Source organism: Eublepharis macularius, chromosome 5, assembly GCF_028583425.1.
Source record: "Eublepharis macularius isolate TG4126 chromosome 5, MPM_Emac_v1.0, whole genome shotgun sequence".
Classification (NCBI taxonomy): Eukaryota; Metazoa; Chordata; class Lepidosauria; order Squamata; family Eublepharidae; genus Eublepharis; species Eublepharis macularius.
Window position 1 is genome coordinate 22,403,393 of NC_072794.1, and position 27,303 is coordinate 22,430,695.

At 42.9% G+C, this 27,303-nt stretch overlaps 1 protein-coding gene across 1 annotated transcript; it reads left to right on the top strand.

The window, feature by feature from the left end:
* The first annotated feature begins 1,140 nt into the window (after positions 1 to 1,140).
* Positions 1,141 to 26,552, top strand: NUF2 (NUF2 component of NDC80 kinetochore complex). Its single transcript, XM_054980812.1, has 14 exons — positions 1,141 to 1,227; positions 3,531 to 3,654; positions 5,939 to 6,013; positions 7,165 to 7,241; positions 7,942 to 8,003; positions 11,056 to 11,153; positions 12,613 to 12,686; positions 14,075 to 14,171; positions 14,514 to 14,576; positions 15,630 to 15,767; positions 18,969 to 19,109; positions 20,681 to 20,856; positions 24,534 to 24,669; positions 25,574 to 26,552. Exons 1-14 carry the CDS (start codon positions 1,181 to 1,183, stop codon positions 25,709 to 25,711), a joined length of 1,446 nt encoding a protein of 481 aa, XP_054836787.1. The 5' UTR covers positions 1,141 to 1,180; the 3' UTR covers positions 25,712 to 26,552.
* The last annotated feature ends 751 nt before the right edge of the window (positions 26,553 to 27,303 follow it).

Genomic DNA, 27,303 nt, shown 5'->3' on the forward strand with positions numbered 1-27,303 from the left:
ACAGCTTGGGGTCTGTTACTCTCAAAGTCAAAAGGACAAGGGCAGCGTAAGAAATCTCCTTCTAGCTGGGTGATGGCCATCCACCCATCAGAGCACTGTTCCTGGTAATGCTCCCATATTGCCCATGCAGGGAAGACACAAATTCAGTAAGCAGCAAAGGGGGAAAAGCCTAACACGCCCCCCCCCCCGCACCCCTAGAAAAAGTCTAGTAACGGGCTAAGGAGAATAGTTGCTTTTACTAGCAGGATTTGAGTGCAGCGGCACCCTAGAGACCAACATTTTTCAGGGTATAAATTTTTGAAATTAAAACACTTTCTTCAGGTACAGGGAGGAGTGGCGGTCCCTGAGCCTTTATGTCCCCGAAGAAGGAAACTTTTATTGCTTTGAAAATGTGTTTGGATTTAAGTTGCTGGATGCTTATGTTTTGCCCCGGCAGCTTTTTCAGGGTTGCCAGCTCTGGGTTGGGAAATTCCCGGAGATTTTGACGGCGGAACCTGTAGAAGGCAGGGATGGGGGAAAGAAAGGACCTCGGCACGGTATAATGCCATAAAGCGCCCCCCTCCAAAGCAGCCATTTTCTCCACGGAAACCGATCTATGTGGGCTGGATCAGTTGTAATTCCAGGGGATCCCAGGAGGTTGGCAACCCTGTTGCTACTTTGTTCTGCGCCTTGAGATTTGCAAAGGATGAGAAGAGGCTGAACTCATTTAAACGGCGACGGCCACAAATTGAGCAGCGACGGCTAAGGCACCCTTCTCTTCCCCGCTTCCCAGTAGGAGCCATTTTCCAATGGAATACTTCTTTCCTCCCATAGCTACAAAAAGAGCACCCGAACTCCCGCCTCCGGCTACTTCGAGCACAACTTCCGGTTCCCTCCTGGTGAACATACGTTAGAAAATACACCATAGAGATAGGATAGACCGTCCCTGCAAGGCCGCCATGACACTAGAGGCGGACGTTGGGAGGGAATAGGCTATGGGGGCGGAGCAAGTCATGCCCCTTTTTTTATTTCAAACTTCCCTTTCATTTTTTTTTTAAATATGGTTTCTATTAATTGTTTAACTGCGAAAATAACTGAAAAGAGAAAGAAACAGAAATAAAGCTTCCTGTCAGCCAGTCAGGGGGCGGGGCTTCCGCCCAATTTGAAGGGCCGGCGGGCGAGGTTCGTTGCAGGAGGTTGGATGATAAGGGAGGTAGAGGCGCGCTCTCGAGCAGCTTCAGAGGCGAGGTTTGGAGAGCTGGCTAGCTGAGTGGGATTTGGCAAGGTTGGGTGGCAAAAGAGGCGCCTGGAGAAGGGTCTCGGGTTAAAATGGCGGGCGGGGAGTGAGTGGAGCCTTCGTGGGCAGACGCAGCCTACCGCTGTTGGGGGAGGGAGGAACAGCAGGATTTGAGCCCTGTGCAATACAGTCCTATACAGAGTGACTCCATTGATTTCAATGGGCTTAGACTGGAGTCACTTTGCATAGGATTGCACTGTTAGAGACCAACAAGATTTTCAGGGTGTGAGCTTTGGAAAGTCAGAGCTCCCTTCGGATACAAGTAGGAGTCCTTATATCGACTCCTACTTGTATCTGAAGAAAGAAGCGTTGACTCTCCAAAGCTTACACCCTGACAATCTTGTTAGTCTTTCAGGTGTCACTGCTCTCAGATCCTGCTGTTCTGCTGCAGACCAACGTGGCTACTTACCTGAAACTTTCGTGCCGGTGACTTCTGATCATGCTGCCTACTGGCGGGGAAGAAAATATCTCCCTTTCTCTGCTCCCTTAGCCTTTGATTCTGTTTTTCTTATTTTAGAAGAGGGTTTGGTGGTCTTGCGTTTGTCAATAGAGGAGGGAACTGCTGGATCTGACTGGTGGGCCATCTGCGTCAAGTATCAGAAGCCAGCCCCCAACAAAATAGCAAATTGGTTGAGGCCCCCTACTGATGTTGCCTCTCTGCACTGGTACTCAGAGTTTAACTGCATCTGGATGTGGAGGTTCTGTTTAGTCACAGTGGCTAGTAGGAATTGTTAGACATCTTATCCATGGCTCTGGCTAGTTGCTGTAACTATGCCCACTGACAGTGAATTCCATAGTTTAATTACTTGTTGAGTCAAGAAGTGCTTCTTTTTTTTATCCTGAATTTATGGCCCATTGACTTCATTATGTGCCTTCAGTTCTACTGTTGTAGGAGAAAAAGTTTTCTGCCAATTTGATATTTGATAAACTTTTTACATGCTCATCATTCTCCTTTCCCCTCCTAAACTCCCATATTCTTTAGCTTTTCACCATCCCCTTAATCATCTTGGATGCTCTCTTTGAGACTTTCTCCATCTCTACAATATTTTTTGAGATATTAGACTGTTCCAAATGTGGCTGCATCATAGATGTATACAAAGAGTGTTACTATGCTGACCTTTTTATTTTCAATCTCTGATCAAAGACTTTGCCTTTTCCCTCTGTATTCAGGAATTTATATTGTCAAGATATCCTATTTGTTTTGATTTTTGATCTGTCAATTTATTTGGATTCTCACCCCTCTCTTTTCCTAAGTCTCAGGTCAGAATTTATAGACTCCACAGTAGATCATATGGTGGAGCTTTTAAACAGTCTTTACTTACGGAAGCCTTTTAGCAACAATGCAGATCTGTAGCATAGTGTGTTCGCTGGCTCTGATCAGTGGCAAAGGTGCAGTGAGGATATCCTAACAGTTTCTCCTTGTTGTATCAATGGTTTGAATGGGGGATGTAATGGGAAGTGTAGTCCCTAAGTAATCCCTGGAATTGTCTTGGGGCTGTTTAATATTTGACTTCTTTCTACCCAGATTAAGAGATGCTTGTTGCAATGTACGAAGAATATTTTGTTACCTTCTTCTGTAGATTCTTGGGTTTGACTGTTGGATCATGGTATTCTAACACTATTCACTAGGACTGCTAAGTGCTACAGTTTATTTGTCAAGATGAGTAGCTGTGTTACTCTGTCTGTAGTAGTAGAAAAGAGCAAGAGTCCAGTATCACCTATAAGACTAATAAAATTTGTGGTAGAGTATGACCTTTTGAGAATCACTGGTCATTTCTTCAGATATAGCTAGATGGACTCACATTCTAGCTGTATCTGAAGAAATTAGCAGTGACTCATGAAAGCTCATACCCTACCACAAATGTTCTTAGTCTTATAGGTGCTACTGGACTCTTACTGTCTTCCACTGCTACAGTTTGTGTTTTCCTTAAATGTACCCTGTCCTTAACGTGTGTTGGTTTTCTGGGGAAAATTTCCAATTCAAATTTGAATAATATTTGCAAAATTGAAATAGTATTAACAAAATAAGGCAAATACCCCTATACAAGCCTGGCTCATGTACAAGTCCTGGGGTTTGTCCGTGGTTCATATCCCACACTAAGCCCAGCTAACATGATTGAACTGCAGCACAACAGCCCTGACAGCTATGTATGCGGGATGGAAATTTTGCAATGGAAAAATATAGCATCGGAAAAATTTCCACCCTATATCACTGGACTGCAAAAAAAGTATAGCAGGTGTTCTTTCCTTGCAGAATGGAGAGTTGTACCTTTCCTAAGTATAGTAACAATGACATTGTTCTGCACATCCGCAACTCCTTGCTCGCAGGAAGCGAAGCCAAAAACTTTTCCAAAAGTGACTTATTTCCAAACGTCAAGGTAAGTGCTGCAAAACTGGTTTATTTGCTTAGAATAATTTAAATTGCCATTGGGGCGATTGCCTAGCATCTTTTTTTCATTCCCCCTCTATGCAAAATTCGTGTTACTAAATCCCTCAATGAAGTTAACCATACTTACTTGGGTGAGCTAAGGATGATATCTTATGAAAGAAGTTCTGACTCTCAAAAGCTCATTCCTTGGGATTCTTGATGGTCTTTAAGGTGCTATTGGACCCAAATGTTGCTCTTCTGCTACAGACCAACACGTCTACCTGCCTGAAACTATCTTGACATTTGTATTTCAAGCACGTGCATACTAAGTTTTGCTTGGGACCAGAGTTTCACTTCGTGTGGTGTTCTGACCTATGTTCGGCCATAATTTAGTGGATCTACTCGTATCGTGTGAAAGGAAAACTTTCCTGGTCTGTATCTCTTTATACTTCCTTTGGGATGGATGGAAATCTAGAACGAAATGCTCTTGCCCCATTCTTCCCAGTGATGTGGATTTTCCAGGAAAATATGAATCAGAAACTTTTTGGGAAAATGTCCAGTGCTTTAGTGCGATCTGATTTAGCATATTTATTTGGACATGTATTTAGTAAATAAAAAGTAGTGCATATTAATTTGATGTCCTGATCATTACCAGTACTTGAACTGAAATATTGGATTAGGAAAAAAAGTAATCTAGTATGGTTTAAATACTGTGTTTAGAACTTCAGTAATCCAGTAAAAATAATTTCAGCAGTCTTGTAAAAGAGCCATGTGAAACGGGGGACTTACTCTTGGAAAAATGTTTTTAGGACTGCAAACTATAGCATGTACATCATTTGTTTGTTTAAGACAACCCTCCAAAGATGCCAGAAACTATTGATACAGTGACAGTGCAATCCTGCCCAGATTTCAAGAGATCTGTTTAGGATTGCATTGAAATCTCAGTGCGTGATATGCTGTGGATGTGGTTATTCACTCATTTCTTTTAATGGAATTTACATCTGTTCTATGAAAGTCTTTGGGACACCTCAGTTTCATTGTCATTCTCCTTAGCATCACTTGCATTACTTGTTAGTTCCAATCAGACTGATGATTACAATATCTCTTCTACCATTTGGGAAGAGATGTGGTGGTGGTGGGGAGTGCCGTCAAGTCATAGCTGACTTATGGCGACCCCTGGTGTGGTTTTCATGGCAAGAGAGTAAGGGAGGTGGTTTACCATTGCCTGCCTCTGCAACCCTGGTTTTTGTTGGTCTTCCGTCCAATTACTAATCAAGGGTGACCCTGCTTAGCTTCTGAGATCTGACAAGATTGATCTTGCCTGAGCTATCCAGGTCTGGGCGAGAGGAGTCCTATAAGTAAGAATTTTAGCATTGGTTTTGATTTCTACCCAGCCGATCAGGAGAATTTATAACTTGGCTTTTTAATTTGGATAATTCATGTTTTTGTGGCTTTATCCATTTGCTTCTAGTTTACAAATTTAAGAAAACTTACGTGTAATCTCTCATAATTCTTAGGGACTAATGCCTGAAAAACATCAATTGCAGCTTTGAAATTGCCAATGTTGTATTAACTATGGTGCCCATTGATTGCTAATTTTATGAAACAACAGATCTTTAGAAAGGTAACCTTTCTGTAGAAAAATAAAAGCACTGGAACATTTTCTGCCCCACATCTCTGGTTCTTTCTGCCCATAAATAATTGATAGGGAGAAGAGTTCAGGCTAGTTTTCTCTCTGATACTTCTGTCTGATAAAATAATATTTTACAGTGTGAAGGAAGAAAATATTTTGGACTGGCTTTTTTTTTTTACTGAATCCAGAGAGGATTCTCAAAGGATGGGAACAGTAAAAATGCTTTTTTTAAACAAATGTGTATTCTTATGCTTCTGTCTTTCAAGTAGAACATAATTTCTTAGTTTAGATTGTAGATTCTAGCCAGCATACTCTTCTGCTTAAAGAACGCCACCTTCAAAATTTCTGGAGAGCTTTTATCACTATACCCATTGTAGAATGAGGATCTCCCCAGAATTCTCTCCGCTTTGTGGGATAGGGAGAGGTCTCACTTTTCTACTGATTTAAATTTATGGCTGCTGCTGTGCAGCCCTCTCTGTGGAGTGCTGCTTGATCATTCATCATAATGTAGTGCCATGTACCTACGACAGTATTGTAATACGACTTTTGCTTCCAGCGATGGTGCATCATTAAACTAGGTTGTCAATTACTGAGAAGTAAATAAAATCTGTTCCTAGTCTAATCTGGGGACTTGGTAAATCAATTTTTCCTCTTTTTTCAGCCTGAAGTACTGCATATGATCTTCATGAGAGCCTTGCAAATTGTTTATGGCATCCGCCTGGAACACTTTTACATGGTATGCTTGCAGTAGGCTATGGGATAAAGATGCTGAATCCGGACTGAAGCTGGAAGCTGAAATGTCTTCCATAGCGAAAAGGGGAATCAACTGAAGCAGTTGTGGTTGTTCTTGAACAGCGATTGCAAACTAAAGGTCCTGTTTAGCCCCCTCAAGAGATGAGATGATGTTAATAACTTGCTTTTGCCTCTATCAAATAACCATCAGTGTAGTAAAGCTGTCTGCTAAGTCAGATCACGAGGGAGCCCAGTAGTGTGTTTGCCTAACCAGCAACAGCTTTCCAAGGTTTCAGGGGGAAAGGTCTGTCTTAGCACTGTCACATGAGGCCCTTTTTAATTGCAGACGTCAAGATCTGAACCCACCACCTTCTGCATCCAAAAACAGATACTCTGCCAAAGAGCTTTGCCTCTCCCATAAAATTACCCACAGGGTTCCAGAAGGATCTTTTGATGTCAGAAAAGCCAGTCCCCCTGTAGACAAATAATTTCGAGTGGCTGATGATCTGGTCCATGTGGCATTCTAGTTCTCATGCCTCAGTCTTAAAACCTGATGTACTAAGACATTGTATGTTATGGTGATGTGAGCCAATAGTTATGGCAGGTGAGCATCATAAAATGAAAGAATTTCACTATGGATGTGCTGCCTTATGGAGGCGTGGACAATGAATAGTCAAGATATTTGGGGTTTTGTTAAGTCTGCAGTGAAGGAAATTGTAGATGTGGGCTTGAATCCCACAGAACCCCTATGGGTTTTGAGCCCACATCTACAAGTTCCTCGGTTGTATAAGATTTTCACTGATTTCTTTCCTCCTGCTTATAGACCTCCACCCTCCCACTCCAGTATTCATGATGACCTGTGCATAAACATAAAGTTTGTTGCAGTGACTTAGATTCTCTGCTTTCCTTTCACTTGAGTAGCATGGTCCTTTCTGCTCACGTAAGGCACAGAGTCATGCATCAGCAGAAAATGTCTAGTGGGGTGCAAATGGAAGGAAAATGCAGAATGCAGGCCAAGATCATTTGCTGGCTTGGGTGCACAGAAAGTAGCTTGTAATGGAATGCACGTACATATTGAATCTGCACTTGTATCTTCACCCACATTCTTAAAGTCATGTGTCTTTGTTACGGCTTACTTGTCTGCTGTGCTCTTAGATGCCAGTCGCCTTTGAAACAGCATATCCCCAGATTTTTGAAGGCCTCCTACCTGTTATCAATCTATTTATTCACATGTGAGTATGCTCAGATCGGCTTCATCAGCTAACCTTCTGATTTCCTCAAATTTGATTTGTGATGGGTTTCTGTGCAACTGAGGCAAGTCTGTAGCTAATTTTGGTCATAAAGAGATGCTCTTCTTCCGTTAACATTCTAAAAGAATCGAGCAGGACTCTGGACTGGAGGAGTGGAAATATTGTAAGTAAATAAATAAAGGATTTCGCTCTTGATTCAGAATTTCTGCATGTGCAGGAAATGGGAGAGATAATCAGTGGGCCCATGTTGAGGACATACTAATTGTATAGAAACAGCATTCTGATGTTGGCTGTTATTCACCTTATCTCCTTCCTCTCTCCCTGCACGGAGTGCAGAAACAAACTCGGGGTGCTCATTATGTTCAAATGCATGTGCCTCTATGGATTGAAGTTAATCTACTACAAGCTTGGATTTTATGATGGGACAGTATCTTGGTTGGAGGAGTCAAATGAAGTCTGATTCTTTTGGCTGCCTGCATTCTGATGTCAAAGGCAATGGGATTTTGTTTTGATGCTTTACACGAAGAGAGTGTGATCATGGCTATCCAGTCATGCTCAAGTCCATTGCTAGTAATTGGATATCTGAACATGGCCATGTCAGACCGTGTAATACCAAGAAAATACTTACTGTGCTAAAAGGTCTGTTTGATAAAATTATTAATATTCTGTAAAACTTTGACAGGGAGCAGTTTTTCCCAGTCTGCCGTGTCAATGACTTCCAGATGGCTGATATCATAAGTCCAAGTAAGAATTTGAATACTTGTTTTTTTATACTGTCTTTTTTCTGTCTTGTGAGGTAGGAGAACGGCTGCTAGTCTTGCATGGCAGCGGCCATTTTGCTACAGGAGTATCTAGATTTATTGATGATGCTCTGCCTAGAGGTCTCTTGGCCTAGGCCCTCCTTAAAGTCACAACACAATCCATGTTGTGGAGCTTTGTTGAGTGCTGCTATCTTGGATGTTTGGCGCAGGGCAGACATATTAATTGTGTGGTGGTCCTACACAGTTATCCTAAGGACAGTGTGCCCTACTCTAGTTACACTGAAGGGAGGCTAGTAAGTTTGTCTAACAGCACTGAGACTGTGAAGAAAAAAGATAAGCCACTTACTATTAATCTGGGTCATTTATTGGGCAATAAAGGTAAAGGTAGTCCCCTGTGCAAGCACCGAGTCATTACTGACCCATGGGGGGATGTCGCATCTCGACATTTTCTTGGCAGATGTTTGTTACGGGGTGGTTTGCTGTTGCCTTTCCCAGTCATCTACACTTTGCCCCCAGGAAACTGGGTACTCATTTTACTGACCTCAGAAGGATGGGAGGCTGAGTCAACCTTGAGCCGGCTACCTGAACCCGGCTTCCGCCAGGATCGAACTCAAGTCGTAAGCAGAGCTTGGGGTGCAGTGCTGCAGCTTACCACTCTGCACCAAGGGGCTCCTTTATTGGGTAATACCTAACTAGTAAAAAGACACAATGCAGAGCTGAACTAAGCAGTTTGAATCAGTTTATTGGGGCATATATAATGGAATTTAAATCTCTAAGAGATAAACAGAAAATGTTTATGAATGAAACAGCAGAAGGGGGGAACCTTGAAATAACTAAGCATGATAAATTCAAGTACATACTGTGGGCATTATCAAAACATAAAAACCTTATGATGCGTTTAAGACAAAGCAATTAACAATAAAAATTAACAGCTTAATGGCAAAAAAGCTCTATGGTCTAACATGCCTCCTCCGCATCTACTTCGTAAGCTAAGTTTAATCTTCTAGATCCTTGTATCCGGCTCCACGTTGCCTCCAGTTCTGCTAATTAATAAACTAAACTAAAAGCCTCCTCAAATCATACTGCTAAGTTACTAACAATACACATTCACCTGTTTCAGATCCCGTGATGGCTGCTGGGCAAAGATAAAATTAAGTCAACAGATGAGGGCCTAAAAGATAAACAAAAAAAAATGCCGAGGCACTGATAAAATCTTTTGCAAGAATTATAGTAAAGCAGTTCTGCTTTACTACATATATAATTTGAAAAGTATAAAGTACCATGCATAACAAAGCAAGAAAATATTTAGATAAAAAGTCATGTAGCCCAAACATGTCTTGACTTCTTCAGTGGTCTCTAGAAAATGGTATTGATTCATAAAACTGCATGTATATGTCAAGAGAATAAACATAATATAAAAGTTGGTCCAAGATCCTTCAAATAACTCTTTACAGACCTTGTTTTAGAAATCCTAAGGATAAATAAAAAACATTATTTTATCTTGTGATGTTTCTTAATTTTAAAAGATAATTCAAAACATTTTAAGAAAATTTTTAAAAATATTTTTTTGCAACCATGATGTAGTATTTCTACTGTAATATATTTGCAAGTGTGCTAAAATGCCACCTGTTGGTAGTTGGAATACGCTTACAAAAAGATGACTGCCATCTCCTAGGAGATAAAATGCTCTAAAGTGATATTGCTGCAGTTAAGTGCAGTACCAAAGTTGATAGCTAAATAAGGAATTCAGATAACTTACCATTTTAAAACAAAGCAGTGGAATTAATGGTCTTGTAGGCACAAAACTGGCATGCACGTATCCTGCGTGCCACCTATGCAAAAAAGCCTGTATGCAGAGTGAATAGTAGTCAGTCTACTTAAGCATGGTCCTTAAAGGCTCTCGATGCTAGATGATACTGTGGGGAGCTAACTCTTGTACTTATGGACCAAAGAGTTCGAGCTGTAAAATACTTAACATCACCTGTAAGGAATTCTGGAAGGCGTGAGCCCATGACCCTTTATCTTAGAGATGACAATGAAAACTTGCCCTCAAATTATAGTTGATATATGGCAACCTCTGCTGAGGTTTGCACGGCAAGAGACTAACCGAGATGGTTGGTCTTCGTTGGAGGTCTCCCCATCCAATTTCTAACCAAGGCCCATCCTGCTTAGCTTCTGAGATTTGACGAGGTCAGGCTTTCCTGAGCTATCCAGGTCAGGGCATCTTAGATATATAGTCCTAAAGAGTTCTTGTCTCTTGACTTTCTGTTAAAGTGTAAGCCGGACCATCTTCTCCGTGACCCAGCATCTCTGATCCTTTTCAGTACGTCCCATGACAATGGAGCCTGCATTTTTCTAGTTCTCGTGTAACTCTTACGATCACAGATCCTGGTCTTGACCATCCCTGCATACAATAACTTGTGAGGACATTGTGCAGCAAGTATCACCCCCTTAGTATTGCAATCAACAAACAACCAGATGCAAAGCCTTTTAGTTTCTGTAGAATCTTCAAAAAATGGCACCCTCCAGCAGTTGATACGTACGTTACAATGTCCGCAAGGGAAATTTCCCAAGGTTACTCAGCAAGCTTCCGTGGAAGAACGGGGGGTTTGAACCTGGTTATCCTAGATCCTAGTCTGACATTCTAAGCACTACATCATGTCATGATACCGTATTAGTCTGGCGAGTGCAGTAAGGTTCACCATAACTCGCCTTGTTTGAGTGCTGATCTGTGCTGTCGAACAGAACCTGCCTCCCCTGTTGCTCCTGTCTCTCGCTGTTCTCTCACTGCACGCTCCCCAGGAGGCTTCCCTGCTTCCAAAACTTGAAGATGGATTTCTTCCTTTGTTCAGCACAAGAAACAATTTGATGCGCTCCTGGAATCCTCCACTGCTGTAGTCTCCTTTATCCTGCAACATCTTCCAAACGATTTAATGTTAAACGTCGTACAGTCTTTTTGAATTTGAAAAATAGCATGTCCTGTTCCTCTAATGAAAGAATTCTTTTTTTCCCCCCCCTTGCGGATGAAACTCTAGAAACCAAGAGGACAGCTCATTTCTTGAGTGGCCTTATTAACTTCCTTTTATTCCGTGATTCCCGCCGTGAGGCCTACCTGGAAATCCAGAGCACGCATGTAAGATTCCTTGTCCTTTTTGCAAGTCAGATTTTTCAGAAGTTGCATGAAATGGGCTGCATTCGACTGCTTGGGAAAAATTCTAGCCTCTTGCACGCTTGCTTAGCTTTTGACTAGAGGCAGAATATAGTTTGCTCACAAGAGTACACAAGGTTTCTCTCTTACTCACGTAGAAATGACTGTTCCAACCGTGCACCATGTTAGCCTTCAGCTTGAAGGAGTAGGTTTGTGTGTTGGGAGCTTCCAGTTGTATCTTTCATTGCAATATGCTGAGTTCTGTCATTTGCAAGAAGCTCTTGGTCTCTTGCAGTGACTGGCTAAGCCACTAGGAAGAGAAACTGTCAGTAATAACAGCAACATGCTTGCAACAGTTCAGCTTCTGTGAGTAAAAGCAAGTCAATTTTGAGTGTGTGTGTATGAGAGAGAGAGTGAGAGAGAGAAACTTACACAAACCAAAAGGTCCAACAGAAGTTAGGTGCACTGGGTAAGGAGACTGAGTTCAGTCTAAGAAGACTGAGCCAGCCTGATTCACTGCTGCTTCGTTTCCAATCCATAACTTCCTCCTCTAAGAGCAATGCCTCCATAGTCCTTGGAGTCTTTCTTGCCATCCGGTTCCATTGGCCCTGCTTTCTTTCTGAACCTGAGTGCCTTTGTCTTGTTCCCATATCCTGTTTCTCAGTCCTCTGTATATTCTTGTCAGTTTTATCCATGGTACCGCTGGACTCCTTGCTTTTCTGCTTCCTGGGATCTCTTCCTCCCAGGCTTTCCAGTTCCTCAGCCTCTTTGCCATGTCAATGTATCTCTCTTACTGTCTATTGGGTCTATGTAAACCTTTTCCTTCCAAATTGACCTTTCACTCTGCTCACAGAAGCCGGATGGTTGAAATCATCCTGTTGCTGACAGCTGCATTTTCTCAGCAGTTGAACAGATATCCTGTGGCAATCCATGCAGCATGACCAGTCACTGAGAGAGAGACCCCCCCCCCCTTTCTGACAATCATGCACAACTACTTGGCATATTACAAAATAGATACCAACAGAGACCTACTCTGTCTAACTGAGCGCAGTCCTGATATAAGCCCTCCAAGGACCTGTACCCTCCCACTTGGCTTAGCAAACTGTGAATCCTTCCTCCAACTGAAGTGGCTTTTCTGTAGGAGGAAGGCCTCCACCTTCACTGAGTGGAGTGGTAAGATACGGGCCAGTCATCACAAATGGGGACCCGCAGCAAAGACTATTGCGGCTTACCCGCGATCTAAGATTCGCCTGCTTGCTTAGCAGGCGGCGCTGCCTAAAAGTGGAGCTATTGGTTTTTGACCGAATTAAGTTCAGCTAATTCACTTGACTTGTAGAATCAAGCTGGATTGTCCAATCAGTTATCAATGTTATACAAACTACATGTTCCGCATTTTGTGTGATGTGTGTCACATTTATTAATAGAACCAGTTTTTATTTTGCAGAAATTAGCTATGGAAAAAGTGCAGCAACTTCAGATGGCTATCCAGAAGGCAACATTGAAGCTGGAGAAACTTGAGTAAGCTGAAGTAGGATTTAGTGATCACATCTTAAAACTGTAGCCTATGTTGAGTTCATAGACCCGAAACCATACATTTTACATGCAGATCTTCCCCCCATTAAGTCTATAATCTCCTGTATTAAGTGGCAAGCGGAGCTCTCAGCTGCAGCAGGCTTCAGATCCAATCAGAGAAGAGGAGTATCTGGTTGCCACCTCTGGGATCTTTTGTCCTGATGGTGGTTGGAAATAAAGGAGGTGGTTATAAGCTGGAGTTGACTCCAGGCACAATGGAGGGCTGCAGGGCTGCAGTCTCCCCCTTCTTCTGACATCTCTATAGGTGGTAGTCCCTTGTTACTACCAATAACTTCTTACAATGTGCCTGAGGACAAATGCATTGCAGCAGTTTACTCTTGCAGACAGTGATGCTTGGTTAGTCTTGGGTATGATCAGGGCTTTTTTTCAGCGGGAAAGCGGTGGAACAGAGTTCCGGCACCTTTTGAAAATGGTCACATGGCCGGTGGCCCCACCCCCTGATCTCCAGACAGAGGGGAGTTTAGATTGCCCTCTGTGCCAGCGGCGCGGAGGGCAATCTAAACTCCCCTCTGTCTGGAGATCCGGGGGTGGGGCCACCGGCCATGTGACCATTTTCGCCAAGGGCAATTGTTCCAGCCGACCCAAAGTGACGTCATTGTGTGGTCTTGAGTTCCACCAGCTCTTTTCCCAGAAAAAAAGCCCTGGGTATGATCAATGGAATCAGTGTGAGGTTTGTGTCTCCCACCCCATAGAAGCCACTGGCTGCTACTGGATGATAAAGAATAAAAGGCAGTAAAGCTTTTCATCTCACAGTTGTCATGTTGTCTTGCTGGTCTTGGGAGGGTGATTTTTAAAATGGTATTTATTTACAATGTATATGTAGGCACCTGATACGCATAGTTTACTCCCCCCGTAGAACATCCGTCTCGTTCCAAAGTGCAAGTCTAGGAAGACTTCCTTCCTTACAGTCTTCTCATTGTTCCTCTTTCCACACAAGGTCTCCGAGTGGGATGGGGCAAAGTCCCTTGCCTCCTTATGGAATACCCACTAGGGAATGTGGGTGGGGTCATTTGGGAAGGAGAAGCCACTGCAATAACTTCAGGACAGCCAAGCTGAATGTGCTTGACGAACCTGTGCTGCACATCCTATCGCAGGGGCTTGCTGTGGGTTGAGGAGAAGGAAGGGAAATAGAGCTGTGCATGTTATTTCCCTTCAATTAATCCCAGTGGATTTGAGATTTCAACCGTGGGAGCCGATCTCTGCTCCTGAGCACTTAGCAATTCCAAAATAGATTTGCCCAAAGCTTTCCTAATAAGCAGAAGTCTGTGCATATTTGCCCTGAGTGCCCAGCACCGTTTTCCTTGTGTATCTAGTACTATCCCTGCTGATCAACAAGAGGAGTTCAAGGAGCTTTCTCAAGATATTCAAGAGTTGCAGCACAAGCTCAAGCAGGAATATCAGCAAAAAGCGGTATGCATTTATCTTGCCGGAGACTGCTTGAGATGCAAGACTCCTTTAGATTTGCTCTCTAAGAACTTGGTCTCAAATGGCATTTTTGTGTTTTGGATCTTAAAATGTGACCTCTGTGCCCTGCAAGCTCATTCTGTCACCTTCTGTGAAATGCCAAAGTCAATGGCTTGTTCTTCGGAGGTTGGCCACCTTGTGCAGCTGCAAGCTTAGAAAAACGTGCAGTTTCTGTATAGCTGCAGGCTAGATGGGATGTCAGACAAAGGTCTCGGCTCTGCTGGAGCTCGAAGTGAAAAGCCGAGTTTCTTGTTCCCTTAATTGTCTAACAGTTGTTTTTTCCACTAGAGTGCTTTGCAAGAAGTGATCAGCCAGAAGAGAACGAAAATTACAGAAAAAACCCAAAATCTGGTAAGTGCATCTCAGCAGGGAATTGACGGTAGACTTTAGAATAACCTCAACATGCAGCGATGCCCAGCTGAATGCATTTTTATCTTCAACTGTCTCTATGCAATGTATTTTCAGGTAGGTAGCTCTGTTAATCTATCGTAGTAAAACAATTTGAGTTCAGTAGCACCTTAAAGATCAACCAAATTTTCCAGCGTATGAGCTTTTGTGAGTCAAAGTTCATTTTGTCAGATACAAATGAGAATGAAGATCCCTCATCCCTTATATGCAGATCAGAAGATGGGAGGGGGATTACAGACAAGGGCCGGTTGGAGTCAGGATGCAATGGGACAAAGCAAAATGTAATTAGCTTGCTTAGAACTAGGAGATAGGCATAGAGGTGGGATAGGCATAAAATTAGCATTTCTTATTGAGCCCTAGAACTTCCCGATGCTTCCTGGAAAGTATGTCACGTTACATTCTCATGTAATATGTGAAACTTTCAAGTGCAGTAAGGATGATGCTTTCAGGTCATTCTGTTCGGTACTACATTTGAATTTTCTCTTGTAAGGTTTTCCCTACTAGTAGAGCTTTACCTACTACAGCAAAAAATGTATTCCAGCTACTCAAATGAATCCTCTGCTATGCACTGAAACACTAAGAAGCTCCATTTTGATTTCAAAAATAGCAACCTTCCATGTGCTGTCTGGAATTGTGAGCAATCTTATACAGGCTCTTTTAAATTCAGTTTGGAGATAAGGTTAGGTCAACTGAATAGTCCACTCTTGACAATCGCTATAGTTGTGAGCAGGGCAGCAGGTGCTGAGAACCCTGGATGCCCCTTTCATAGAACCAGTTCTAATGCTTGGAAAAAAACTGAACAAAGCTACCGCTTGTTGCATTTCTCTTCTCTGGCATAAGTGGAAGACTTGGCTGCTAGTGACATTTCCTTATTTGTAGACCAAAAAATGACTGATCACTGGCTACAGAAAGGCTTGCCTATGGACTTCTTGAATCCTGTTGGATGGAAACTTGCCTTGGCATCAGCTAAAGTCTGCATTCGTTCTTGTTCATTAGAATGAGCTGAAACGTACCATATGTGAACTAAAAGAGGAACAAGAGCAGTTGAAGTCCAAGATCACCGAGTCTCCGGAGGAGCTGACCAGCTCAAAAGAACGTTTAAAGGAGGCACTCCAGAAGATCAAGAAGGACAAGGTGAGGCATACAGTCACTTCCTTTGTGTTTTATTTAGCAGCAATGATCAAGCCAAGTTCCATACAAAAAATAATAAAATGTATTTTATCTACAGTATTTCTGATGCTTAGGTATTTATATCGTTTCAATTGGGTTGCTTTGCCTTCCGGCATATGGTTAGCACATCATGGATTCTATAGCCAAGGTGGGACTCTGTTAAATACCATCAGTTAATTTGTTGTGACTGTGTATCCCTGCACCCTCAGTTGCACTTCTTGTGTATGCAACCACACAACAAGCACGGGATGTTTAAAAGTCTCTGTGCACACCCCTAGTCTCTTGGTCTACTGAGGCTTGTAGTGTGTAATTGGCAGTCAGAGAGATCTCTAGCCATAGCTTTTATATAAAGGCAATATACTTTCTTCTTTTTCTCACTTACTATATCTATAGACCTTACTGTATTACTCCCCTCCCTTCATGATTTGACAATGCAATGTTGTGGAAAGCGCAGAGTTCCCGGAGCAATTATTCAAAGCAATTATTCAAAGAATATGTTTGCCTGCTTAAACGTATGCTGTACTTTAAATCATAAGCCACCAGCTTTGAGGATGCAGTCAGTATCACTGTAGGTTAAGCTGAAACATGCATGGTGTCTGTTTCTCTGAAAAGCTAGTCCATGATATCTGCCTTTAGCTCAGGTGAATTTAACAATTGCTAATCAGATGTCAATTGGAAAATGGTAGTTTAGAGATCTCTCTTAGTGCTGATCTACACTTTTCTAGCATATGTTCTTTCTCCACATGTTTTGGGCAGGATCCCATGCAGCTCTAGTGAATAGGGTGGCACAAAAGAATCTTTCCCACCTTCTCCTAGCACTACCTATGAGCACTGAAAAGACGGTGCTGTTGCGGGAGAGGGGCATTGCATTTCTACTGCTTTCTACTGCCCTGTGTTTCTACTGCTGGTGGACAGCTTCTTGCTTCAGCAGAAAGAAGGACATAGTGGCCAAACCTTAGTGAGTAAATGATGATAGCACCCCTAAACACCTGTAACTGGAGAATCTGGGGAAACTTTCATCTCTTAAAAAGGGTGGGGTTTTTTTGGATGCAGAGAAATTGGCAGCATTATACTAGCTTATGTGAAAGACTGCCTAATCCCATAGGAACCTGACCTCTAAGGTCGCCTTCTGAGGACCATACCAATTTTATTGGACTCTACTTTACACAGCCGTTTGAAATTGACATACAAGAAGGATTTCCCCTACTTTGATTGTAGTCTTCACATACCAGCTGAACTTTTGCAAATTGGGACCTGTAATTAGGGATATTGCTGGGTTGTTACTATGCATTTGCACTTTATGGACTATATGTGCAATAAAATTGTATAGCATTTTGTAGCACCAGCACTTTAATATTTTTAGGTAACCTGTTTTTAGCAATTGTGCAAAGGATTTTCCATGTGGGAAGTGAAGATTTGTATGTATAAATAGATTTTATTATGTGTATTGTGCATGAATGAATGTGTAAATAAATGAATTACTGAAGTTGTTAGTTAGGCATATACGTCTTGCAGATTAGGCAGGTGGCAGTCTGAGACAAGGCCACCTTGGTTGTGCATCAAACCTATGGAACTCTCTCCCCAGGGATTTTTCTCTGCCACCTACCATCTCTTGTCTTCCACCAGCAGGTGGAGATTTTTTTTTTTTGCTTCATCTGGCATTCCCTCCTTCCTGCCTTACGTTTTAATGTTTGTTTTATGTTTTTTTATATATGTGTTTTAGTTTTGGTTTCAGTCGTTTATATGTTTTTATTATGCCTTGTTTTGGCACAATACCTACTTCAATCAGGGCCTTAGTGGCCCTGACTGAAAGGTGGCCTACCAATCTTGCAAATAAATAAATAATAAATATTGAAGATTGGGCTTGGCCAGACATAACTTGCGGTAACCATTGGCCCTTCCCCTCCTTCTTCATGTGCAAAGGAACTTGGAGGAGGAGCTTATGATGAGCTCTGTTTTGATACCAGGTGGAAATGCCGCCAAGAGATCCATGCTGCTCTTGCCACCCGCACGAGAGCCATCTCCATGTTGGGGAGGCTTCTCCTGGCTTGGTTGGGGGCAGGGGGGAGACACCTGTCTTGATGAGTAAATTAGAGGAGGCCTCTGCTTGGAAATAAAGGAAAACAATCCCAGCATAATTTCAAGCTCTGGGATAGTGTGGCATACTGTACCGTTTTAATTAATTTTAATTAACCTTTTCAAACTGTGATACTGGATGTAACTGTTTGTTAGTTGATGTTTGGGAAATTTGTGACGGCCTATGGCTATAGACAATAAACTCTTTGGTACTGGTATTGATAATTTCAAGCTTCTCTATTTAGCTTCTCAAGCACTCTTCGGTTTGCCAGGAATTGTTTCCTGAAAGTGAAAGCATTGTACAAAAGCGGGCTGGCTCATGTCGATTAACAAATGTCTTGCTGAAGAACACCGGGGACCTCTACTGCAATTCATCCACCTTGGAGGAAACCGCAGTAACTTGTAGGACACAGTGCCAAAGGGAAAAACTTGGATTGCAGTGGTCAGGGCTTTTTTTCTGGGAAAAGAGGTGGTGGAACTCAGTGGTGGAAATCAGGACCACACAATGACATCACTTTGGGTTACCCAGAACAAGGGGGGAGTTTTTAAAAGTTTACATCGCCCTCAGCGAAAATGGTCACATGGCCAGTGGCCCCCGCCCCCTGATCTCCAGACAGGGGAGTTTAGATTGCCCTCCGTGCCGCTCCAGCGGCCTCTGTTCCGCCGTGTTCCTGCTGAAAAAAAGCCCTGGCTGTGGTAATATAAATGCAAAACTATTTGCAAATGTGGGAATTGATGCAGTCTTTTGGATAAACTGAAGGGTACTCTGTGTGGTTCTGTCATTTATATGCCAGTGCTGGTTCTATTATATAACGTTTAATGCTTTATATTTCGAGACTTTCAAACTTGATGGCTAGTTGTTTCTGAGTACTTCTGAAGTAGAAATGCAGGATAAATTGTAGAATAAAAATCAAAACCCCATTGTTCAGGCAGACGTGTGCTATGTTGGCTTTCTAGTACTGATCAGTAACTGTAAATCATGCAACTTCTCTGTCATGATATTGAGGCATGTGACCAATCTTGAACACTTAATAATCTACTTAATGTAAAATGGGAATACTAAAAGTTCTTGGTTTTTAATCGTTAAAGGAAGAAGTTATTAAGAAGTATGAAGTCTACAGAGACCTGGTAGAGATGCTGCCGTCCTGTCAGACAGAGATACAGATGTATCAGGAGAAAATGCGAACCCAGGAGGCGAATGTGGATAGGCAGTCCAGTGTAATGGCAGAGGTTTGTCTTTACATCTCCTTCTAACTTGAGCTACAAAACTGTTGTTGTTCAAACACCTGGAGCACAGTCTCCTGGTGTGAGCACCACACAAAATAAGTTCCATACTGAGCCTTGGGCTGGGGGCAGAAGGCTGGTTGAAGAACCAGTAAGCAGGCCAGCCAGGCTGTAGCAATCCACGCACGTGCACCAGCAGACTGTTCTGTTAGGCCTTATAGCAATCCTGAAATGTATGCAGCAACTTATTCATTGCTATTTTTAAACCCCCCTTTTCTCCTGAAAGAAGACCCAAAGCAGCTCTACAGCATTGGTCTCCCCTCTATTTTATCTTTGCAAAAGGCACCCTGTGAGTTGTACTGATGGCCCAAGGTCACATGGCAAGCTTCCATGGCGGAGTGGGGATTTGAACCTGGGTCTCCGAGATCCCAGTCTGGCACTCCTAACTACAGTACCACACTGGCTTTCTGGCAGGGGTTTTGGCATTTAGTTTCTGGGTTGAAAGATGTACTCTTTGTGCGCTCCAGAGCAAGTATGAATAGAAACTGTATGTGCAGTGCAAAGCTGTAGATTTCTTGGTATCCTTTTCTAACCCTGTAGTAAATTCCAGTTCGTGCTGGTTTATATTCACATCACCTCTTGCCCAAAGACATTCCAAGGAAATGTAAAACATACATGAAATTTTGTTAATATATATTGAAATGGATTCTCAGAAGCCAGCAAGATGCAAAAGTCAGCTAATCTAAGACTGCCTGGCACGGAGAGATCACTATACCCAATAGTAAAATGGCTGGCACCTGTGTGGACAATGAAAATGGCACAAGAGAGCCACTCACAGACAAGGCAAGGGTCTTTTATCTATTCAGGGAAAACCACCCCCCACATATACAGAGCTACAACTCTGGTTAATTTAGAAAAGATTAAAAAGACATAAACTGACTCTGTGAAGATCTGCAAATGCTCCAAAAGGGACAGAATGTTGACTATGGCAGTTCGTTTGGATATTTCCAAAATGGTGCCCGAGCCTTGCTTTGTTTGAGGTATTTTTGGTCAGAAACAATACAGGGATTTGGGGGCCCTGTTTTGGATCAGAAATACCCAAATGCATACCCCTGATGTTGGCAGTAGTTGAATGTCAAAATAAAAGGCAGGGAGGGTTGGCCAGTTCAAGCTCCCAAGAGCTTAGAATTCTGAAGGGGGTGATTTGAGTGATAAGATGATTTCCAAAATTGTCTTCTGCTCTTGATCTTTGTGGAGACACCCCCCCACCATTAATATGATAGGGGGCTACAATTTCTAACCTGGCCTTCCACCAAATAGTGCCCAAGGAAATTGAGGAAAACAATAAAATGACAGCATCCTGAAACAAATCTGAGTGCCTGAACATGCCAAGTCTTTCTCTTTGCGTATGTTTGTTAGTTATGAATTTGTCTTTGTTTTGCAGAGTGGGCTCTGACTCTGTTAACACTGGCCGCCCAGATATTGCATCTCTTTACCTTGTAGTAGTTTGTTGTCCAGATGAGAGGACTGTTTCCATAACTGCTTCTGACATGTCTTCCAAAACATTCACGTTCCAGATCCGAACCTTAGAGCACCAGATTGAGAGCAGCAAAAGCGGATTCAGAAATTCCAAGACGGAAGAGATGTCCTTGAAGAGGCTGGTTACTACAAAACGGGAAAAGCTCACCACTACTGAAATCAAAATAAAGAAGATACGGGAGGATATGGAGCAGCGCAAGCAAGCAATAACCGAGTATGAATGAAACTGGCATTGGTGTTTGTCCTACTTAGTTCTCAAAGCAATTTAATGTAACTTCAAAACTAGAAGAAAGCATACTCAGTCTTCTGTTCTCTTTTGAGAAATGGGTGGAATAGTTATTTGGGTATGAAAGCAACTGTGTTTATAGGCAGATGGTATGGTACATTAATGTCTGCATTGCAGTTTCACAACAGTGTTTTCAGTGTTTTCACTGACAAAGTGAGCTTTAATTCCTGAAGGCTTATACCCTGCGAAATTTTGGTCTCTGAAGTACTATTAGACTCTACTTTTGTTCTGCTGTTAAAGACTAATACAGCTACCCACCAGAAACTTTCAGTGTAGTACTAATTCAGGCCTTGATAAATTTTCTTTGGCTCTAGGCACTTTCATGTTTTGTATCTTAATGACCATATTTTCTGATGATTGCTACCAGAAAATTGAATCCTAATCACAGTTTCTTGATAATTTTATTGATGCAATGACAAAAGTGTTGTAGCACATAAGTAAATATGCGGGCAACCCTGGTTGTTGGCACCACAAAACAAAAAGCTAACCCCTAACCTAACCTCCCCAATTTCTCATTAAGAACATTTTAATGACAGTAGATATCAGAGTTGTATTCAGACCTATGACTTTGTTAAGAAATCAAGAAATTGCCTTTCAGTAGTGGCAATTCTTAATCTAGATGATAAATAGAAGAATGAGGGTCAATTAATGGAGAATCCAGGGCTCATTTCGAGGGGGAACGCACAGGAACGCAGTTACGGCAGTTTCCCAAAGAGGTCACATGTCAGGTGGCCCCGCCCACCTGACTCTCGACTATTTTGGGCCCGTTTAGTCCTGGATTGGGGCTGAAACGGCCCAGATCGGGCCTCTGACGGGTGGTAGATCACTCTCCTGCTCAGCAGCAGCCTGATCCTGACCATTTTGGGCCCCTTTTTGGCCATTTTTAGCCCCTTTTTGCCATTTTGGGCCCAATTTCAGTACTGAATGGCCAGGATTGGGTCCAAAACAGCCAGGATAGGTGATGTCAGGGGGTGTGGCATATGCAAATCAGTTATGCAAATGACACATTTCTGGTGATGTGGCATATGCTAATGAGTTCCTCCAGCTCTTTTTCTACGAAATGACCCCTGGGAGAATCTAATCATAATAGGACTGATAAAGAAATTCTTCTCAGGCTCCCAGTCTGATTTTTCAAATATAGTTATAGTTAAGCACAGATCCAGCTTCTCTTCCTATATGGCTCTTAAAGCAGCCTTCTTTCTTAGTGGCCTACAAAATAAAACTGCTGAAGGTATAAGCCGGGTTTGGTAACTTGTTCCCACAGCAGTTATTTCAACAGCCAGATGGCAACAGCAACGCTGGGGTATGAATTTTTAAAAAGTCATGTTGTTAAAACAGTGCGTGTCCAACTCCGCTGGGTTCAAAGGTTTTCCTTTGTGCCATTTTTATTCCAGTCACATTCAAGAACAATGATTTCAGTTTTTGCTTTGAGAAATGTTAGTGGGCAGCTTGGTTTCTAAATTATGAAGCAGAAAAAGGTGCACAGCCATATTGGCCTGTGTAAAATCCGAAACCAAGAATGAAGTCCATGCAATTGCCTTCATTGTGTTGTGGTGTGTCCACTGTCTATTCTCAAATTTCCAGAAGTGCCCACAGATCCAACGAGGCTGGAGACCAGTGCTATAGACTATATGAGAAAGAACTGAATGAGTACTTGGGAAAGGAAGGGGACTGACCAGTAATAGATGGGAAGGAACCCCACCCATTGTGCTTAAAGTATATGATGAGGAGGCAACAAAAGAAATGGCCACACGGGAGGTATTTTCAGCTTGCATTTTTTGGTCAGAAAAATCTTCAGGCGGCTGACCAGAAATATAAATGAACATCGAAAAGTAGACAAATGGAAGGGACTTGGCTGTCTCTGCTTCTGCAGCTGCAGGGTCCCTGTTGACAAGGAAGTTGATCCTGTTGATGCGACAGCTTGTTTAAAAATATATCTCAATTTATTACGATGCCACTGGTGTGCCTGACACTTGACAGTAACATGGGCAAAAGACAGGAAGCTTCCAGCCTAAATTTAGAAAAGGGCAAGGGAGGGGTGGAGGGAAGGGATGGCAGGAAGGGATGAGAGTGAATGAGTGAACCTGTTTCTTTTCGATAAATAATCCCAATTTCCTTCGTTTAGAAACTAAGTTGAATTAAGGTCAAAGATAGGGTGGTTCTGTAATATTCAGTCCTGGATGTGTTCTAGCCAAGGAAGTGGTGCTCAGGTCATCGTGCTCTGAAGGCAAGGTCAAGTACTCCATTCTTTTGTGATTGCAGTGATAGCCAAAAGCTTGAAGGGTCACCTCCTCAGCCTTTCCTTCCGTTTCTCACCTCCAGCTTCTTTTCTTTTCTCCCTTTTCCATTCTTCTTGTACTAAGTTAGGCAGATCTTGTCTCTGTGTCTGATTCCGCGGTTGTGTATTTAAGGCACAGCAGTTTACATTGAAATGTAGTCCTACTTATAGGAGCAAGTTCTCTGAACACAACTCAGGCCATCTTGTCAGGAAGGTAGCATAAAAGCCTTTCCTCTGCTGTCACTGGTTTATGAGCCAGCTAGAAGGAAGTGATTGTCTAGTCGCTTGTTGAATAGCCTGCAGCTTCTGCAGCTGATGGATCAAAGTCTACCTTCTTTTTCTACACATAGCAAATCAAATGTTTGTCTCTAGGCATAGGACTGAAAACTTAACAACCTCCTCTAAATATTACCGGTCCAGTCAGTTATGCTGTATCTACTCGTCTGGGTTCTCTTGGAAGCAACTAAGAGCTCCTGTAGCCTGGATACCTTGAAAATCTGTACAGGTATTCTAACAATTTTCCCCAGGCCAGTTCGGCTAGGGATCTTTCTGGTGTTCTGTCATCTTATGGGCATGGAGCAGGGGTCACTGTGTGTGTGTGTGTGTGTGTGTGTGTGGGGAGGTAGTTGTGAATTTCCTGCATTGTGCAGGGGGTTGGACTAGATGACCCTGGAAGTCCCTTCCAACTCTTATTCTACCTGCTGGCTTTCCTTCACGTATCCAGTCTGCCCCAAACGATGATTAAGCATTATCATGCACAAACAAAACAATCCTTGCAGTTAGGCCATCATGAATGCCTCCAACTACCTAACCTGTGTGGCTAATTCTCTCCTGTGGGCTCGTCTTCTATCCTTTCGGAAGAGCTGGTTGCCCCAGTCTGAAGGAACTGAGTAGCAAAGCACTTGCCTCTCCTTTCAGAGCATGTACAGAGGGGCAGAAGTCCCTCAAGGAGATAGGACCATCAGTTAGAGACTTAGAATGCTTTCGAAGGGGCTTCTGCACAGGAGCAGCATCCCAGACATGCAACTGTGCAAAGACTATTGGTTGGAAGTAAGCAGCTTAGTTTTGTTTGATGATTCCTGGAGCTGTTTAAAATTGGTTTAAAAACTACATCTGGCTGTGGTTTTTTCTTGAGCAACATTAGTTTTTCAGAAGAGCTAGCAGGAGAGAGTGAAGCGACAGCTGTTCAGTTACCAACCTGCAGAGCAACTCAACTCCAGTTCCTGTTGCAAGAGGAAAACTTAACACAGAAAATATAATCTGGCATTTGCCAAGAGCAGGAAATATTTGTGAGGAGCGTGCTGATGGATGGCTTTCCTTTCCTCAGGTATTGCAACAAGTTTCAGGAGAAAAGAGGGGCTGTTTGTGAGAAGCTGACCTCCATTCACACTGAAATCAAGCAACTCAAAGCAGGGATTCAGCAACTAAATGGCAAGGTTGGAAGAGAGAAAGCAAAAGCACAGGTGAGTGAGTGCATAGAACAGGTGTGTTGTAGGAAACTCCCACTGAGGTTGGATAGGACCAAACTTAAAAGCACGCACGGAAGACCAAGGTGGCCATGATGTGGTGTTTGCTCAGCGGAGTGCTGGGAAAGTAGACTGCTGACAGGGTTGTCTGGCTCTCCACTAAGTGCATCCTCAAACCCCTTTGGAGATATGATCTGGCAGAGCTGCAAAGAGAAACCTGTGGAACACTTAAATGCTTTCTTTTTTGGTGGTGGCCACCAACCCCAAACCCCAGCAGCCATGAATGTGCTTCTCACCTTAACAGATGCATGAATGAGACTGATAAAAACAGTATGGCGTTAAGGCTTTCCTGTGTGTCAAACATGAATTGGGGGCATGATCCGGAGATTAGGAAGTGTTGTAGGAGCAGTAGGACTAGGCTTAGCAGACCTGGTGCAGTGGCACCATTTGTGCCAGCAGTAACTAGATTTGGCCAGCAGCCTAGCTGTTGCAGGAATGGACCAGGCTGTCTAGGGTTGATTGTGGATGGGAAGCCCCTTCCACAAAGCCCTCCAACCCCATATACCCCCTCCTTCCCACAGTCCCCTGAGCAGACAAGGGCCCTGGATAATACTGCCACAGCTCTGGTTCAAGGGCTTGATTGGGGAGGACCTAGAGCACCCCACCCTCGCAGATCCCTCTTCAATTGGGGTGTGTTCTGCTGTAAAGTAGAGTACGAAGCATGAAGGACCCAGAAAAGACGAATTTATTAACTGTTCTCATAAGCAGAAAGCGCATTTTTGGTTTTGTAAATATTGAATCCATCTGAAAGGGCTGAAGAATATTGAGACCTGTTGGGATGCTCGGTGTATTCCTTACTTTGAATAAGTACATGACACGTCTTTTCCTCCCTCCACTTAAGGAGATCTATCTCAACCTGAGGGTTGGCTTGGAAAAGTACCATGAAAATCTGGCGAAGATGGTGGACAGCTGTACATCTGCAAGAGAAAGCAAAATTATGGAATTAGAGACTCTTCTGAGTGCATCATTCCGCTCTTGATTTCATACTCTGCTTTTATTGCACTTGTTTTTCTGGTGCAGGAGACAGTTTTAAGAGTGGCTTTCTTGGGGCATTGATGGGAGGGGATTGGTCCCCATTTTAATGCTGGAGTGATCCAGCATCGGGCCTGTTGGATGGAGCATGTTCATACCTTCTTCATTATATTCTCTGCCAGCCAAGTCACGACAGCACAACGAATACCAGAATTACGCAAGGTCAACAATGGGATTATTTGCAACTGGTTGGGAGGGCTGTAGAGTGGGTTGGACTTCTTTTTATCTGGATAAACTCCATTTCTGTGTTTACATATCCTTTGATGCCTTCTCTTCTGTGCATCAGAGATGATGCACTTTGTGTTTCCAGAATGATCTTGTAATTTTTTTTTTTTTGTAATAAAAGAGCCAAGTCATCTTGGTAATTATTTTTGGATTAACCCATTGGTTGCAGAAGGTCTAGAATCTGCATGGAATCCTCAGCTGGAGAAGAATGCAGAGTGGAAGGCAGCATCCAGGTTGAACGTCTCTAAGCAACAACTGTCCTGGGGCAAGCAGGCAGCAGCCTTCGGGTGAGAGCTTCAGTCAACTTCCACTGGTCTGGCTGGAGGCTTTCTTACATCTTAAATAGGAGCATGTTTTTCTGTGGTGGTAAGGCCACTGCTCAGCCTAATGTTGCGTGTGCATCTGATACACTATTTTTGCTGTGCATTTATGCCCGAGTGCCATGTAACTCCTGAACTGAAGTTTTTAGTTGCATTAACCCACTGAATCTTGATTAAGTCTTGTTAGCTCGACTTTTAATTTAGGCTTTGATATTTTGCATTAAAATAAAATAATTGCTTGCATTTGGCTCTCATCAATATTTTCATTGCCCTCTTATTCATTCAAATGTCAAAGTCCTCCAAACAATTCAGATTTTTGTTGTGGATTTTCCGGGCTGTACAGCCCGGAAAATCCACAACAACCATCGTTTTCTGGCCGTGAAAGCCTTCGACAATACATCAATTCAGATTTTGTCTATGATTACTCTAGTGGGAAGAGGTAGGGGATTTGGATGATGTTTGCATTAGCCCAAAGATCTGTCCACTTTACTTTCAACCTGTCCTTGGACTGCCAGGTACTCTAGGAATACTTTTCCCACTGCTCCTGTGCAAGGATAAGTGTCAGCAATCTGTATCTCAAACAAGAACTTGACCTGTATATACAGGCCTCCCATTTAACTGCCCCAGCCCCAATTTCCCATCTCCAAGGAACAGTGGAGCAGGAGACAAAATGGCCTCCATAGTGACACTCTAGGATTTTGCCCTAGTTTCTGTGGTAAAGACCATACAGAAGGCATCCCAGAGTATCACTCAGAAGTGATATCACATCCTCCCTAAGCTCCATTGCCCCTGATATCCCCCAGCATTTTCCAAGGCAATGTCTGGCACCCTACTGATAGATGTTTCAGATGCTTGTGTCAGGTATATTGCTTCTACCCCTGGCTCTATATCCCATTACTTGAGGGGTTGGCTGCAACTAGTGTTTTAACTCTTGCTTTAATTCTCATCACTACAGCCTCCATCCCAGATGGCTTTGTATATGCAAATCCCATTA